A 13,867-nucleotide genomic window follows, 5' to 3' on the forward strand; every position below is an offset into this window, starting at 1 on the left:
AAATAAACATATGTCAGCAGCAACCTGGGAAAACTGTTCAACAGTATCCTCAGTTTCCTCACTGAGCTCAACATCCTCAGCAAGAGCCAAGCAGGGTTCATGCCAAAACACCGCACTACTGACCACATCTACACCCTGCACAGCCTCATTCAGAGCCACGTTCACAATACAAAGAACGGGAAGATATATGCCTGTTTCGTGGACTTTAAAAAGGCCTTTGATTCGGTGTGGCACCCAGGCTTATTCCTGAAACTGCTGGAGAGCGGAATAGGAGGAAAGACCTACGATTTTATCAAAAGCTCCTACACCGAGAACCTCTGCAGTGTGAGTCTGATCGGTAAAAGAACGGCTTATTTCCAGCAGAGCCGGGGAGTCAGACAAGGCTGCAGCCTAAGCCCAACGCTCTTCAACATTTACATCAATGAGCTGGCTACCGCTCTGGAATCTTCCACAGCACCAGGTCTCACCCTCCACGACGTGCAGGTGAAATTCCTGCTGTATGCAGATGACTTGCTGCTTCTGTCACCAACCGAGAAAGACCTCCAAGAAAACCTGAAAATCTTAGAGAAATTCAGCTCCACCTGGGCTCTACCGGTCAACCTAAAGAAAACCAACATCATGGTGTTCCAGAAGAGAAAATCAGACCAGCACCCTTCATTTATCCTCAACAACTGCGCCCTTACAGGATCGGACAAATATATACCTACCTGGGCCTAGAGAGTCACCGGTCAGGGAGCTTCCAACAAGCCACAGAGACACTGAAAGACAAGGCCTACAAAACCTTCTATGCCATCCGAAGGAAACTCTACCATCTGAAGCCACCAGTGAGGGTCTGGTTAAAAATCTTCGACTCTATCATCGCCCCAATCCTCCTGTATGGCAGCGAAGTCTGGGGCCCTCACACCTACCCAGACTGGTCAAGGTGGGATTCAAGCCCAACAGAAATATTCCACCTGGAATTCTGCAAGTCCATCGGAGCACCTCCAACAGTGCTTGTCGGGCCGAGCTGGGCAGATTCCCTCTACACCTAACGGTTCTAATGAGGGCACTGTCATTCCAGGCTCACCTACGTAGGAGCAATCCAAGCTCCCATCACCATAAAGCCCTAACGTATGTAGGTGAAACAGAAAAACCAGGACCCTCGGAATAGCTCACCCAAACCCAACCTGACCAGAACACCAATCACAACAACCTGACAAAAGCCAGAATCAGGAAGATGGTAGACGAAGGCCAGGAGCGGTACGCAAGTGACTGGAAGAGCGACATCATCAGTTCACAGAAACTGACCATGTACCGGAGTCTACAGAGAGACTACAGACTGGCCCTATACCTGGAGAAACTCCCAGACCCCAGAGACCACAAGATCCTGAGCCGGTATAGACTCAGTACCCACAGTCTGGCCATCGAGGTCGGCCGACACAGGCAGAGCTACAAGCCCAGGGAGGAAAGACTGTGCCAACACTGTGACCAGGAGGCCCTGTAGGATGAGACCCACTTCTTGCTACACTGCTCCAACTACTCAGCAGTGAGGGACACTCACTTCAGGAGACTCTCACATCTCTTCCCGGATTTCATCACCATGAAGGAGGAAGAGAAAACATATCCTGCTGGGGGAAGAAGAGAGAGCAGTGGAGATAGCAGCGCAATATGTGAGCAAATGTCATAGACTGCGAGAAAGAGAACTATGATATACCATGGACTTCTATGGCCCCCACCCTGGATCTGCCCCATGCCCCTCATTCACCTTCCCTATGCTATGGACTTCTATAGCCCCCACCCTGAATCTGCCCCATCCCCCTTCCCTATGCCATGGACTTCTTTGGCCCCCACTCTGGATCTGCCCCATGCCCCCCATCCACCTTCCCTATGCCTTGGACTTCTATAGCCCCATCCTGGATCTGCCCCCATCCACCTTTCCTACAGCCCCTTCCCAACAGCCCTACAGTCCCTTTCCCTATTCCCTTTTGTACACTTGCTTTGGCAAAACTAATGTGTATTTAGTCCTGCCAATAAAGCTTCTTTGAATATAATAATAATAAATAATCTTTATTTTTATATAGCGCTAACATATTCCACAGCGCTTTACAGTTTGCACACATTTTCATCACTGTCCCCGATGAGGCTCACAATCTAAATTCCCTATCAGTATGTCTTTAGAGTGTGGGAGGAAACCGGAGTACCCGGAGGAAACCCACGCAAACAAGGGGAGAACATACAAACTCCTTGCAGATGTTGTCCTTGGTGGGATTCGAACCCAGGACCCAGGCGTTGCAAGGCTGCAGTGCTAACCACTGAGCCACCGTGCTGCCCTTTGAATCTTGAATCATATTAATTTTTCCCACCAAAATATTAATGTAGCCCCAATTTTTGCATTTTCACAAAGATAACACGATAAAATGGACCATACAGTTTTTTTGTGCAGTTTCTCCTGAGTACAAAAATGCCAAAAATGTGGCAGAAAACTACTGTTTTGCGCATGGCTAGGTTCAGAAGGAAAGGAGCGCTGTTTGATTTTTGGAATGCAAAATTGGCTGGGATAGCAGATGCCATGATGTGTTTAGAGAGCCCCTGATGTGACTAAACTGTGGAAATCCCCCACAAGGGACCCTATTTTGAACCCACAATGTCCGTCCATTATTTCATCCTTCTGCGCTAGATTTCTAAAATTTGATATGGAGAAAACAGAATTCATCTTTCCTCCATCTCACTCGGCCCCTCAAACGGACCTATCCATTAAAGTAAATGGCTGCTCACTCTCTCCAGTCCCACAAGCTCACTGCCTCGGGGTTATCCTTCAAACTACATATCCAAGCCCTTTCCACTTCCTGCCGATGTCAATTCAAAAACATTTCCCGGATCCGTACATTCCTCAACCAAGAATCTGCAAAAACCCTAGTCCATGACATAATTTCCAGCTTCGACTACTGCAACCTCCTGCTGTGTGGCCTCCCCTCTAAAGGCCCCTTTACATTTAGCGATGCACCAGCGATCCCGACCACGATACGACCCGGTCAGGATCGCTGGTGCATCGCTAAATGGTCGCTAGTGAGCTGCCAAACAGGCAGATCTCACCAGCGATGCAGCAGCGGTCGCACTTACCTTTCAGATGCGGCGAGGTTGTCAGTCTTCCGCCTACATCCATGGCTCGCTCGGCGGCGCCAGCTGGAAGCCGACGAGAAATGGACCAGGCTGATCTGCGATAGCCAGCGGGGGAGCTGGTCGGAGGTGTCACATAGAGATATTGCTAGCAATATCGCTGCTGCGTCACAAAATCGGTGACGCTTTAGCGATATCGCTATATGTAAAGCCCCCTTTACACCCCTCCAATCTATTCTAAACTCTGCTGCCCAACTAATCCACCTGTCCCCCCGCCTCTCCCCTCTGTCAATCCCTGCACTGCCTCTCCATTACCCAAAGACTCACATTCAAAACCCTAACCATGACCATGACATACAAAGCCATCCACAACCTGAGTCCTCCATACATCTGTGCCATGGTCTTCTGGTACTTACCTGAACGCAACCTCCGATCCTCACAAGATCTCCTTCTCTACTCCCCTTATCTCTTCTTCCCACAGTCACATACAAGACTTCTCCTGCACATCCCCCCTACTCTGGAACTCTCTGCCCCAACACATCAGACTCACCTACCGTGGGAATCTTCAAAAGGAACCTGAAGACCTACCTCTTCTGAGAAACCTACAGTAACCACCAAACCGCTGCACGACCACCTCTACCCTCGCCTACTGTATCCTCACCCATCCCTTGTAGGCTGTGAGCCCTCGCGGGCAGGGTCCTCTCTCCTGTACCAGTCGTGACTTGTATTAAGATTGTTGTACTTGTATTTATTATGTTTACCCCATCTCACATGTAAAGCACCATGGAATAAATGGCACTATAATATACTGTGTGAAAATAAAAGTCCCATTTTTCCCCACAAACATGTTCCTACAGCTCCAAATTGTTCATTTTCACAAAAACAGGAAAAAAAAATAGGATGGTATAATTGGTTGTGTAGTGTCTCCCGAGTACGCCACTACCCAACATGTAATTGGAAACTTTTCAGGCACAACGTAAGAGGAGTGCCATACTATAGTGAAAATTGTTATGGTTTGCAGGGGCCATGTCACATTGGCAGAGCCCCTGATGTGCCAGGACAGCAGAACCCCCCCCCCCATAAGTGATCCCTGTTTTACGAACTACATGTCTCAATGAATTCATCTAGGGGTGCAGTGATCATAGTGACACCACCACAGGTGTGACAGACTTATACCGTTGGGTGAAGAAAGAATATATTTTTTTTTCCCACTAATACTGATTTAGCCCAAAGTTTTTCATTTTCACACAGGTAAATGAATCATAAAGGTCCCATAATTTCTCCTTAAAGGAGAAATACCCCACATGTGGCTGCAAGTTCTGCTTGGCCACATGGTGAAACTCTGGAGGCACGGAGTGCTATTTGACTTTTGAGAATAGTTTGCAGAGTCCTTGATGTGCCTAAGCATTAGCATCCCCCCCCAGAGACCCCTTATTGGAAGTTACACCCCTCTGGGAATTTACTTACAGGTGCAGTGATTATTTGACTATAGTTTTCCAGAAAATCGTAGTGGAAGGTGCATGTCTGCTAGTGTAGTGTCCATACATTGTGCCCAGCTTATGGCACAGGAGACACCCTGCAAGTTACACAACGTTAAGGCCCCGTTACACACAGCGAGATCGCCGATTTTGTGACGCCACAGCGATCTCACCAGCGACATTGCTGTGTGTGACATGTATCAGCGACCGGCCCCCCTGCCAGGTATCGCCGATTGCGCTTGATCGTCCTGGGCCATTTTTTGATCGTTGGTCTCCCGCTGGCCAGCAAACATCGCTGCATGTGTCAGCGAGAGACCAGCGATGCTGGGAGCTGGTTTCCAAGGTAAACAGTGGGTATCTAAGAGCCATGCAGCTTAGATACCTGCTGTTTAAATTGGATACCAGCTTGCTTGCTGGTCCTGATCGCTGGAGGGGCTGTCTATGTGACAGCTCACCAGCTATCAGCTATGTCCCAGCAATCCCATCCACGTCAGATCGTTGGTGGGATCACTGGGACATTGATGCGTCTAACAGGGCCTCTAGTGTAAGATATGTTGACTCAGGAGGGGCATTTGGGAGCACAGATGTTGCTGGATCTCTTTTCGGTGGCTGTCATGTCACTGTTCCAGAGCCTTTGTGCTTCCAGCAATGTAGACACCTCATTTCTGTTTAACAGATGACAACCCACAACAAATAAGTCCCCATTTGGGTCTGAGTTGAAGCCTTTAGTGGTGGCATTTTGAGACACAGATCATTTTGGATCAGTTCACATTTATCCTGCACTCTACACTGAGCCCTTACATCAGGGTTTCCATCAGAATATCTGAAATGTATATTTTAGACAAGCTTTACAATGCTTTAAGGTAGTGTTTGTTTGCATTGCCATATTTGAGAACTATATATTTAAGTTTTTGGCTGACAGTTATGGGAGGGTTTGATTTTTTCAGACATGACTTTTTTGATCATTTTCTACTCAAAGTTGTGGGAGGTAGAACAAAAAATAAACAGCAATTCAAGAATTGTTTTTGGGGTTCTATTTTAATGCTGCTCAACGTGTGGTAGTAAGGACAAGGCCGCTTTATTCTTCAGGTCAGGGAACCAAGAAAAAAAAAAAAAAAAAAAAAAAAACACAGAACAAAACATCAGGGCTGGAATCCCCTGTATTTTGCCAATCACTGGGGGTCGCAGAGATGAGAACTCCCTCCATACACATGTTTCACCCAGAATATGACCTCCTTGGTGGAGATTTTGGTACAGATATCACTAAGGATAAATTATGACACCAGCAGGAACTAGTAACTTTTTATTTAAAGAACAAGACTAAGTGCTGGCATTGCCCCAGGCAGAGGATGGAGGTGGCAGCAGCAGGGTCCAGACCACAGGGCTGTGCACAGGAGGAGCCCTCCAGCCACAGGGGACACTTCACAAGAGTTGGGGGCAGCTCAGTTCTCCTTGGAGAAGTATGCCTTGCTGTCTTTCACATTGGGCTTGATTGTGCAGCTGCCAGGTCTCCATCCAGCAGGACAAACTACAAAAGGAAAGACCGATGGAGACAGGTCAGGGAGAGATTGTCCAGGGGTGAAGAAACGAAGATCATATCATTAATCAAGCATCAGATCTTTGGCATCTCACTTTTGCACCCAGCAGCTGAGGCAGAGCCTGGTGCCTAAACTACAAACGGTGGCACCAGCAACTCAGGGGCAAGTAAAACCAGTGATGAGCCCCAGGTAAGCAACCAAATGGATAAGGAAGCTTAAAGTGAATAAAATACAACTTCTGTATGAATTAATTATGAAGCATCATACACCCGAGTATTGGGTCACTGCTGAATAATTATATAACTGGACAGCTGTGATCCAATAGAGACCCAGCCTGTATGTTAAGCAATTGCTGCACGTGTTGCGTCTGTAACAAATGCAGGAACGAGAACAAATCAGTTGAACAAAGCCGATTGCATGATATCAGAGCATGCTTGCTTATCACTAGTCATCTTTCTTTTATAATCATTTAATTTACATGACACCATATCATTACCTTTAATGAATTTGATATAGCAAAGTCCTGACCTTTTAGGTATAAGGGGCATTTGTGAGGAACCTATTGATAAACTCCCCATCCTTATAGTGGTGTACACTTATGTGAATTAATGTCTGATGAGACTGACAATTCGTTTATTGTAAGCAACAAGATACAATTTCGTTAGTGAGCCCATGTATATTGCTCTAGGTTATAAGGCTCCCTCCCGTTACACTAAGGCTGGTTTCACATTAGCGCTTTTTAAGCACACGCATGGCCGGGGGTAGCTCCGCCCCCGAGCCGGCTCTCTGCCCGGCGTGCCCGCCCCTTGCTTGTACCGCCGCCTCCTAGCGCACAGCGGCCCCTGCGATCGGCGCACCCTATCTTTAGCATAGGGTGCTCAGATCGTGCGCAGGCCGTGCGCTAGTTGCGCTTTGACCTGCGCTGTGCACTTTTGACGGTGCGCCGTGCGCACCAAAATCAAACTTTTCAGATTTTGGCGCGCACGGCGCACCGTCAAAAGTGCGCAGCGCAGGTCAAAGCGCAACTAGCGCACGGCCTGCGCACCCTATGCTAAAGATAGGGTGTGCCGATCGCAGGCGCCGCTGTGCGCTAGGAGGCGGCGCTACAAGCAAGGGGCGGGCACGCCGGGCAGAGAGCCAGCTCGGGGGCGGAGCTACCCCCGGCCATGCGTGCGCTTAAAAAGCGCTAATGTGAAACCACCCTAACATAAGGGTATGTGCACACTTTGCGGTTTCTGCTGCGTTTCCACAGCATTTTTGGCTCTGCAGAAATGCAGCAGATTCTGCTGCGTTGTACAGTACCTTTATTTCCTATGGAAATAAAAAGCTGTGCACATGCTGCGTTTTTTCCACACGGTTTTCAAAACGCAGCATGTCAATTGTTTGGTGCAGAAACGCTGCAGTTTTACACCTCATCCATTATGAGGTGTAAAACCGCAGGGCAAAACCGCAGAAAAACCACAGCACTTTGTCCTGCAGATTTCCTGCAGTTTTCTCTACAAAATCCACAGAGACAAAAAACTATGTGCGCACATACCCTAAGAGTTAGTGATGAGCAAATGTTCTGGGATAAAGTTACCTGCTCGGGTGCTAACCAAGTGTGTTTGGCATGCTCAATTATGTTAGCGTCTCCGCGGCTGCGTGATTCACAGCTGATCTGTTGCAGCTGTTGAACAGCCATGAGACATGCAGCCGTGGAGACGCAAACATATTTGAGCAGGCTGAAGGCACTTTGTTAGCACATGAGCATGCTGAGATAACACCTTATCTGAGCATGTGCCTCATCACTAATAAGCATTCATTGAAAAAACAATCACTCGTATAACTGGGGTCCGTATCTCACCCTCTCCATGTTTGTCGGTGAACTGGAACGCCTGCACCAGTCGCAGCACCTCATCCACACAGCGACCGACCGGCAGATCATTGATGGTAATCTGACGGAGGATGCCCTTGTTGTCGATGATAAATAGACCCCTAATGAGAATAATGTGGTCAGCCACAGCAGGTGTCAGGGGATGGGAGAGAATGCAATAGACAATTCTCAGCTCGCCTTACCTGTATGCGACACCATCTTCCTCCTTCAGAACGCCGTAGTCCTTGGAGATGGTGCGCTTCAGGTCTGACAGCAGAGGGATGTTCATGGGGCCCAGACCCCCATCTTTGCGGGGAACATTAGTCCTGAGACAAGAAATATCCATTGTACATTATATCTACTTACGCATCGTGTGAGCACCTTTACTTCTGGCACTACAGCTTTATACAGAAAATAAAAGCAGTTGTCTACAATATTAACCCCTGCATGACCTTGAGATTTCTGCCCTTCTTCCCAGAGCCATAACTTACAGTATTTTTCCAGCCACATGATGTCTTGTTTATTGTTGTACTTAAGTAAAGGCACTAATGATTATACCATATAGTGTACTGGAAAACAGGGGAAAAAAATTCCAAGTGTGTTGAAAATGCAAAAAAAAAATTAAAACTTGAACATTTTGCAATCTTCAAATTTTTTATTTTTGTGCCCTTAAATCAGTCATATCGCACAAAGTAGTTAAACATGTCTACTTTACAACAGCACAATTTTGGAAACAATTTTTTTGTCAGGAAGTTAGTTATAAGGGTTAAAAGTTGACCAGCGATTTTTTTCCAACAAGATTCAGAAAATTTTAGCGACCACCCCATATTTGAAGCGACTGAGTGGTCAATATGACAGAAAAGACCCCAAAGTGACACCAGTCTAAATGCTGCACAAAACCAGTCAAGTTAATTAACCCTTTACGTGCTTCGAGAACTAAAGCAATGTGGAAGGAAAAAAAAAAAAGTAACTTTTTACAAAAAATTTACTTCAGACCAAACTTGTTTTCATTAGGGTACCAAGATAAAATGGACCCCTAAAACTTGTTGTGCAAGTTCTCCCGAGTATGCCGATACCCTGTGAGGGAAGGGCACATGGCAGTGCTCAGGAGGGAGAGAGCAAAGTTTGACCCTTTATTCTAATTCCAACACAGCCCTACCCCTGACCCCTGAAGCAATGAGACGTGAAGGGTGGCACGACTAAACCACAAAGATGACTGGTGCACAGGCACAAATCAAGTTTCTACGATAGTTTGGACACAACACCCAATGGTGAGACCTGACCAGATAATATACAGTGGTGCTCAAAAGCTTACATACCCTGGCAGAATTTTTGCTTGCTTGGCCTTTTTTCAGAATATGAATAACACCAATCATTTTCACCACTCATGGTTATTGATGGGATGAAGCCATTTATTGTCACACTTTTTAAATCATCATGACAACCCAAAACATCCAGATGACCCCGATGAAAAGTTTACATACCCTGGTGATTTTGGCCAGAAGTTGACCTGTGACCTGTTTGCTTGTAATCAGTGTGAGTGCATAAAAGCTGAGTGAGTTTTTGGGATCCAGACAGACTCTTGCATCTTTCATCCAGCCACTGCTGTTTCTGGATTGATGAGACTGAAGTTAGTTTCATATTTGGAGCTGAAGTTGGTTTCTTATAGTGCACTTTACTGTTTTCTTATAGGTTTAACAAAAAAATAACTACCACAATAATAACATACAATGCAGCAAGGTGCCCTGTTGTGAATACACTTAACAGCTACAAAGATAAAAGTAGCACAAAAATGGGCACTGAAGGGCGTTCATGAAAGGGTTAAATGAGTTTGGGCCACTTATATCACACTGCAGACATACAGACCAGGGAGCCCCACATCTAAACCAGGTCTCTCCAATCCAGCCCAAATGGGTTCTGGGCATGAGAACTGGCATCAGAGTGGGCAGACAATAGACTTCGGCCATTTGAATAAGTAACTGGTGTTTTAAGGCGTTAATGACTTTGGGCCACTGATCTCACACTAAGAATACACAGATAGTGATGCCCAGAACCCATTTGGGCCAGGCTAGAGGGACCTGGGTTTGAAGTGGGGCATCACTATGTATTTTTAATGTGAGATCAGTGGCCCAAAGTCATTAAACTTTTAAAAACATCAGTTACTTATTCAAGACTGTGAAAATTGGCTGTTTGCTCACTTGGATGCCAGTTCTGTCACCCAGAAACCATTTAGGCCAGGCTAGAGGGACCTGGTTTTGATGCGAGGCTCCCTCTTCTACATGTTTGCAGTGAGAAATCAGTGGCCCAAACTCCTTTAACTCCATCAACACCCTTCAGTGCCCACTTTGATGTGCATTTTTGTGCCAGTTTTATAATTTTTGGAGCTGTTTATGTGTATTCTTATCAGGGCACCTCGCTGCATTGTATGTTATTATTGCGATTGTTTGCTGTTAAACCTATATAAACCAGAAAAGAAAAAATTGCCAAGTAAAACTGCCAAAAAAAAAAAAAAAAAACAACTTCAGTCTCGTTCTGGATTGTGAGTAATGGGGAAAGCAAAAGAATTGTCAACGGATCTACAGGAAAAAGGTAGTTGAACTGTATAAAACAGGAAAGGGATACAAAAAGATATCCAAGGAAACTAATGCCAGTCAGCAGCGCTCAAATTGATTAACAAAAGGAAAACCAGGGGCTCTAAAAACAAAACCACGGTCAGATAGACCAACAAAAACTTCCTCCAAAACTGCAGGAAAATTGTGTGGGATGCAAAGAAAAACCCACAAACATCTGCTGAAATACTGGACTCTGAAAACTAGTGGTGTGGCCATTTCAAGATGCACTTAAAGAATGGGCTGCATGGACAAGAAACCAGAGGAAAACCACAAAGTATCTCACCTACAATATGCAAAACAGTACAGAGACAAGCCTCAACTTCTGGAACAAGGTAATTTGGAGTGATGAGATCAAAATTGAGGTTTTTGTCCACAACCATTAGATTTGGAGAGAGTCAACAAGGCCTATGATGAAAGGAAAACCATTCTAACTGTTTAGCATGGAGGTGGGTCATTGATGTTTTGGGGATGTGAGTTACAAAAGCACAGGAAACTTGGTCAAAGTTGAAAGAAAGATGAATGCAGCATGTCATCAGCAAATACTGGAGGCAAATTTTCCATCATCAGTCCAGAAGCCAGTGCATGGGATGTAACAACATATCAACGATCCAAAACACAAGGCCAAGTTGACCTGTCATTGGCTACAGCAGAACAAAGTGAAGGTTCTGGAGTGGCCATCTCAGTCTCCTCACCTCAATATCATTGAGCCACTCTGGGGAGATCTCAAGCGCACAGTTCATGCTAGACAGCCCAGGAATTAACAGGAACTGGAGACATTTTGCCAAGAAGAGTGGGCAGCTTTACCATCTGAGAAATTAAACCTCATCCACAACTACCACAAAAGACTTCAAGCTGCCATTGATGTTAGAGGGGGCAACATGGTATTAAAAAAATGTGGTATGTGAACTTTCAATCAGGGTCATTAGGATTTAAAAAGAAAAGAGTAGTTTGACAATAAATGGCTTCACCCAACCACTAACCATGAGTGAAGAAAAAGTTTTAGCGTTATTCATATTCTCTGACAAGGGGCCAAGAAAGCAAAAGTTCTGCCGGGGTATGTAAACTTTTGAGTACAACAGTAATCTACAGCCGCTGCTTGTGCAACAAATACAGCAGCAGCTGCAGTCAGCAGATAAGGCCTCTCCTTCTGCAGAACAGTTATGTGAAGAGTCTGCATCATATGTACAGGGTGGAGACCGGCAGAGATAAGGGGGATGCTGCCCATGATTACCACCTCCACACCCTGCACTATTGAGTTTGTGCTCCTGTATTGATCATTCACCACTGTGGTAGAAGTCACTTACCTCGGCCAAACATCACAATTAGTGCGGCAGACACCAATAAGTCAACACTTTACAACAATTGCAGAACGGTCTAGGAAAACTGAACGTACCCCTTTGCTTTTATGTCTGCACAGATGAGGCTTTGCAAAGTCCATAAAGCTGCGATAGGATTACATGCAGCTAGTCTTGTGTTATTGGGTTGCTCTAGGTCCACTTGGACGTAATTGACATCAGACCAACAAGGGCCAGCCAGCAAGAAAAGTGCACGCTAATGGCTAGGACCGATGTACAAGCTACCTGCTGGTCCTACACGTCCTGGGAGGTCACCAGCACTGCTCCCCTGACAGTGCGGGTATCTGGCAGGAATTACCCTTTAAGCATGTTACCACATCCTGCAATGCCTACTATCCTCATTGCAGCATTAATTTACAGCTTTATGCAAAAAAAACCTGGATCTCACCATGCCAGGTGCGAGAAGTGCGAGTCCACAGACGCTCCGATAACTTCGCAGCCGATCTTCCGAAATTCCTCTGCGCGTTCGCTGAAGGCGATGATCTCTGTAGGGCAGACGAAGGTGAAGTCCAGAGGGTAGAAGAACAGGACGAGGTATTTACCTGTCAAAAGAAAGACTACAGCTCAGCTCCGTCACTGCATTCAGTACACAGAGGGGACCGGGAGAGCGATCATTAAAGCAAGGAGCCCAGAACGGTCGCAGCAACCAGATCTGTTAATAGGGATCATAATCTATCTGCTCATTTCTTACACTCCCGCTTGGGCTGACAGACTCTGTAAGACATGATCACTCGTGCCTAGAGGACCCCTTTACACAAGATGAAACTTAATTTCCTTAGTGGGATGATGGTGGTGTGAGGAGCGCAGTATAGGCCATTAGTAAGACCCCTACATGGCAATATCAGTCACAGAGACACCAGGACGGCAGCCCCAGGCATCACCGCACACAGTCACGTCAATCGCCCCTGTAGTCCCCAGACACCAGCCCCAGGCATCACCACACACAGTCACGTCACTCACCCCTGTAGTCGCCAGACACCAGGACAGCAGCCCCAGACATCACCGCACACAGTCACGTCACTCACCCCTGTAGTCCCCAGACACCAGGACAGCAGCCCCAGACATCACCGCACACAGTCACGTCACTCACCCCTGTAGTCCCCAGACACCAGCCCCAGACATCACCGCACACAGTCACGTCACTCACCCCTGTAGTCCCCAGACACCAGCCCCAGGCATCACCACACACAGTCACGTCACTCACCCCTGTAGTCCGCCAGCTTAATGTCCTTAAACTCGCCATTCACAACCGCAGTGGCCTGGAAATCCGGAGCAGGCTTCCCAATGTGAGCATTCCCAGCAGCCATGATGTCTGAGGAAGAGGAAGGGAAATATTACAGAGAATAAGCCATAAATAAAGCCCAAACACAACGACTTGTCCAGTCACATAACAGTCTGCAGGAGGAGACACAGGGAGAGACAGCCCCGGACAGGAGTGTGTGACTCCATCACTAACTGCACATGGGGGCGTCTATAGGGGACCCTAAGCGCACCACCAAAGCTGCACCTCAGCTCACCAGGCCACACTCACCACCCTCTACCGTGTCGTCTCACCGCGCACTACCGCGCTCCCCTCACACACAAGCCGTTATACATCCTCGGACTGTACCACTAACGGACAAAGCGGGAGGCAAGATTTTATCGCTCTCCGATTGCATTAAACGACGGATAATTAAGATGCTTACACCGCGATTGTGATAATAGAATGAAACTCATTTCAGCGGCTGACAAGTCTGCAATAAATTTGAAAATGAAGAGGAAAACACTCCCCCATTTAGCTCTGCTAAATAGACTCGTCCACACCTGCTGTCTTCTTCTCAGCATCCTCTGTGAGGGACAGGTCACGTGACGCGGCCCTGTATACTGTATGTGTAATATATGGGGCACACACAGTCCTCCTGTATACTGTAGGTGTAATATATGGGGCTCACAAAGT

General features: G+C 46.7%; 1 protein-coding gene across 2 annotated transcripts; it reads right to left on the reverse strand.

Annotated features, from left to right (window-relative positions):
• Positions 1-5,864: 5,864 nt before the first annotated feature.
• Positions 5,865-13,599, reverse strand: PRDX2 (peroxiredoxin 2). Of its 2 annotated transcripts, none has more exons than XM_073587418.1 (6): positions 13,463-13,599; positions 13,136-13,243; positions 12,320-12,473; positions 8,168-8,290; positions 7,956-8,086; positions 5,865-6,102 (listed from the first exon to the last, which is right to left on the reverse strand). In XM_073587418.1, exons 2-6 carry the CDS (start codon positions 13,236-13,238, stop codon positions 6,017-6,019), a joined length of 597 nt encoding a protein of 198 aa, XP_073443519.1. In that variant the 5' UTR covers positions 13,239-13,243; positions 13,463-13,599; the 3' UTR covers positions 5,865-6,016. The 2 variants fall into 2 exon arrangements, with proteins under 2 accessions (XP_073443519.1, XP_073443520.1); XM_073587419.1 differs by having other exon boundaries at positions 13,449-13,509.
• Positions 13,600-13,867: the final 268 nt, after the last annotated feature.

Source organism: Dendrobates tinctorius, unplaced genomic scaffold (assembly GCF_039654945.1).
Source record: "Dendrobates tinctorius isolate UK_male_01 unplaced genomic scaffold, ASM3965494v1 ptg000099l, whole genome shotgun sequence".
NCBI lineage: Eukaryota > Metazoa > Chordata > Amphibia > Anura > Dendrobatidae > Dendrobates > Dendrobates tinctorius.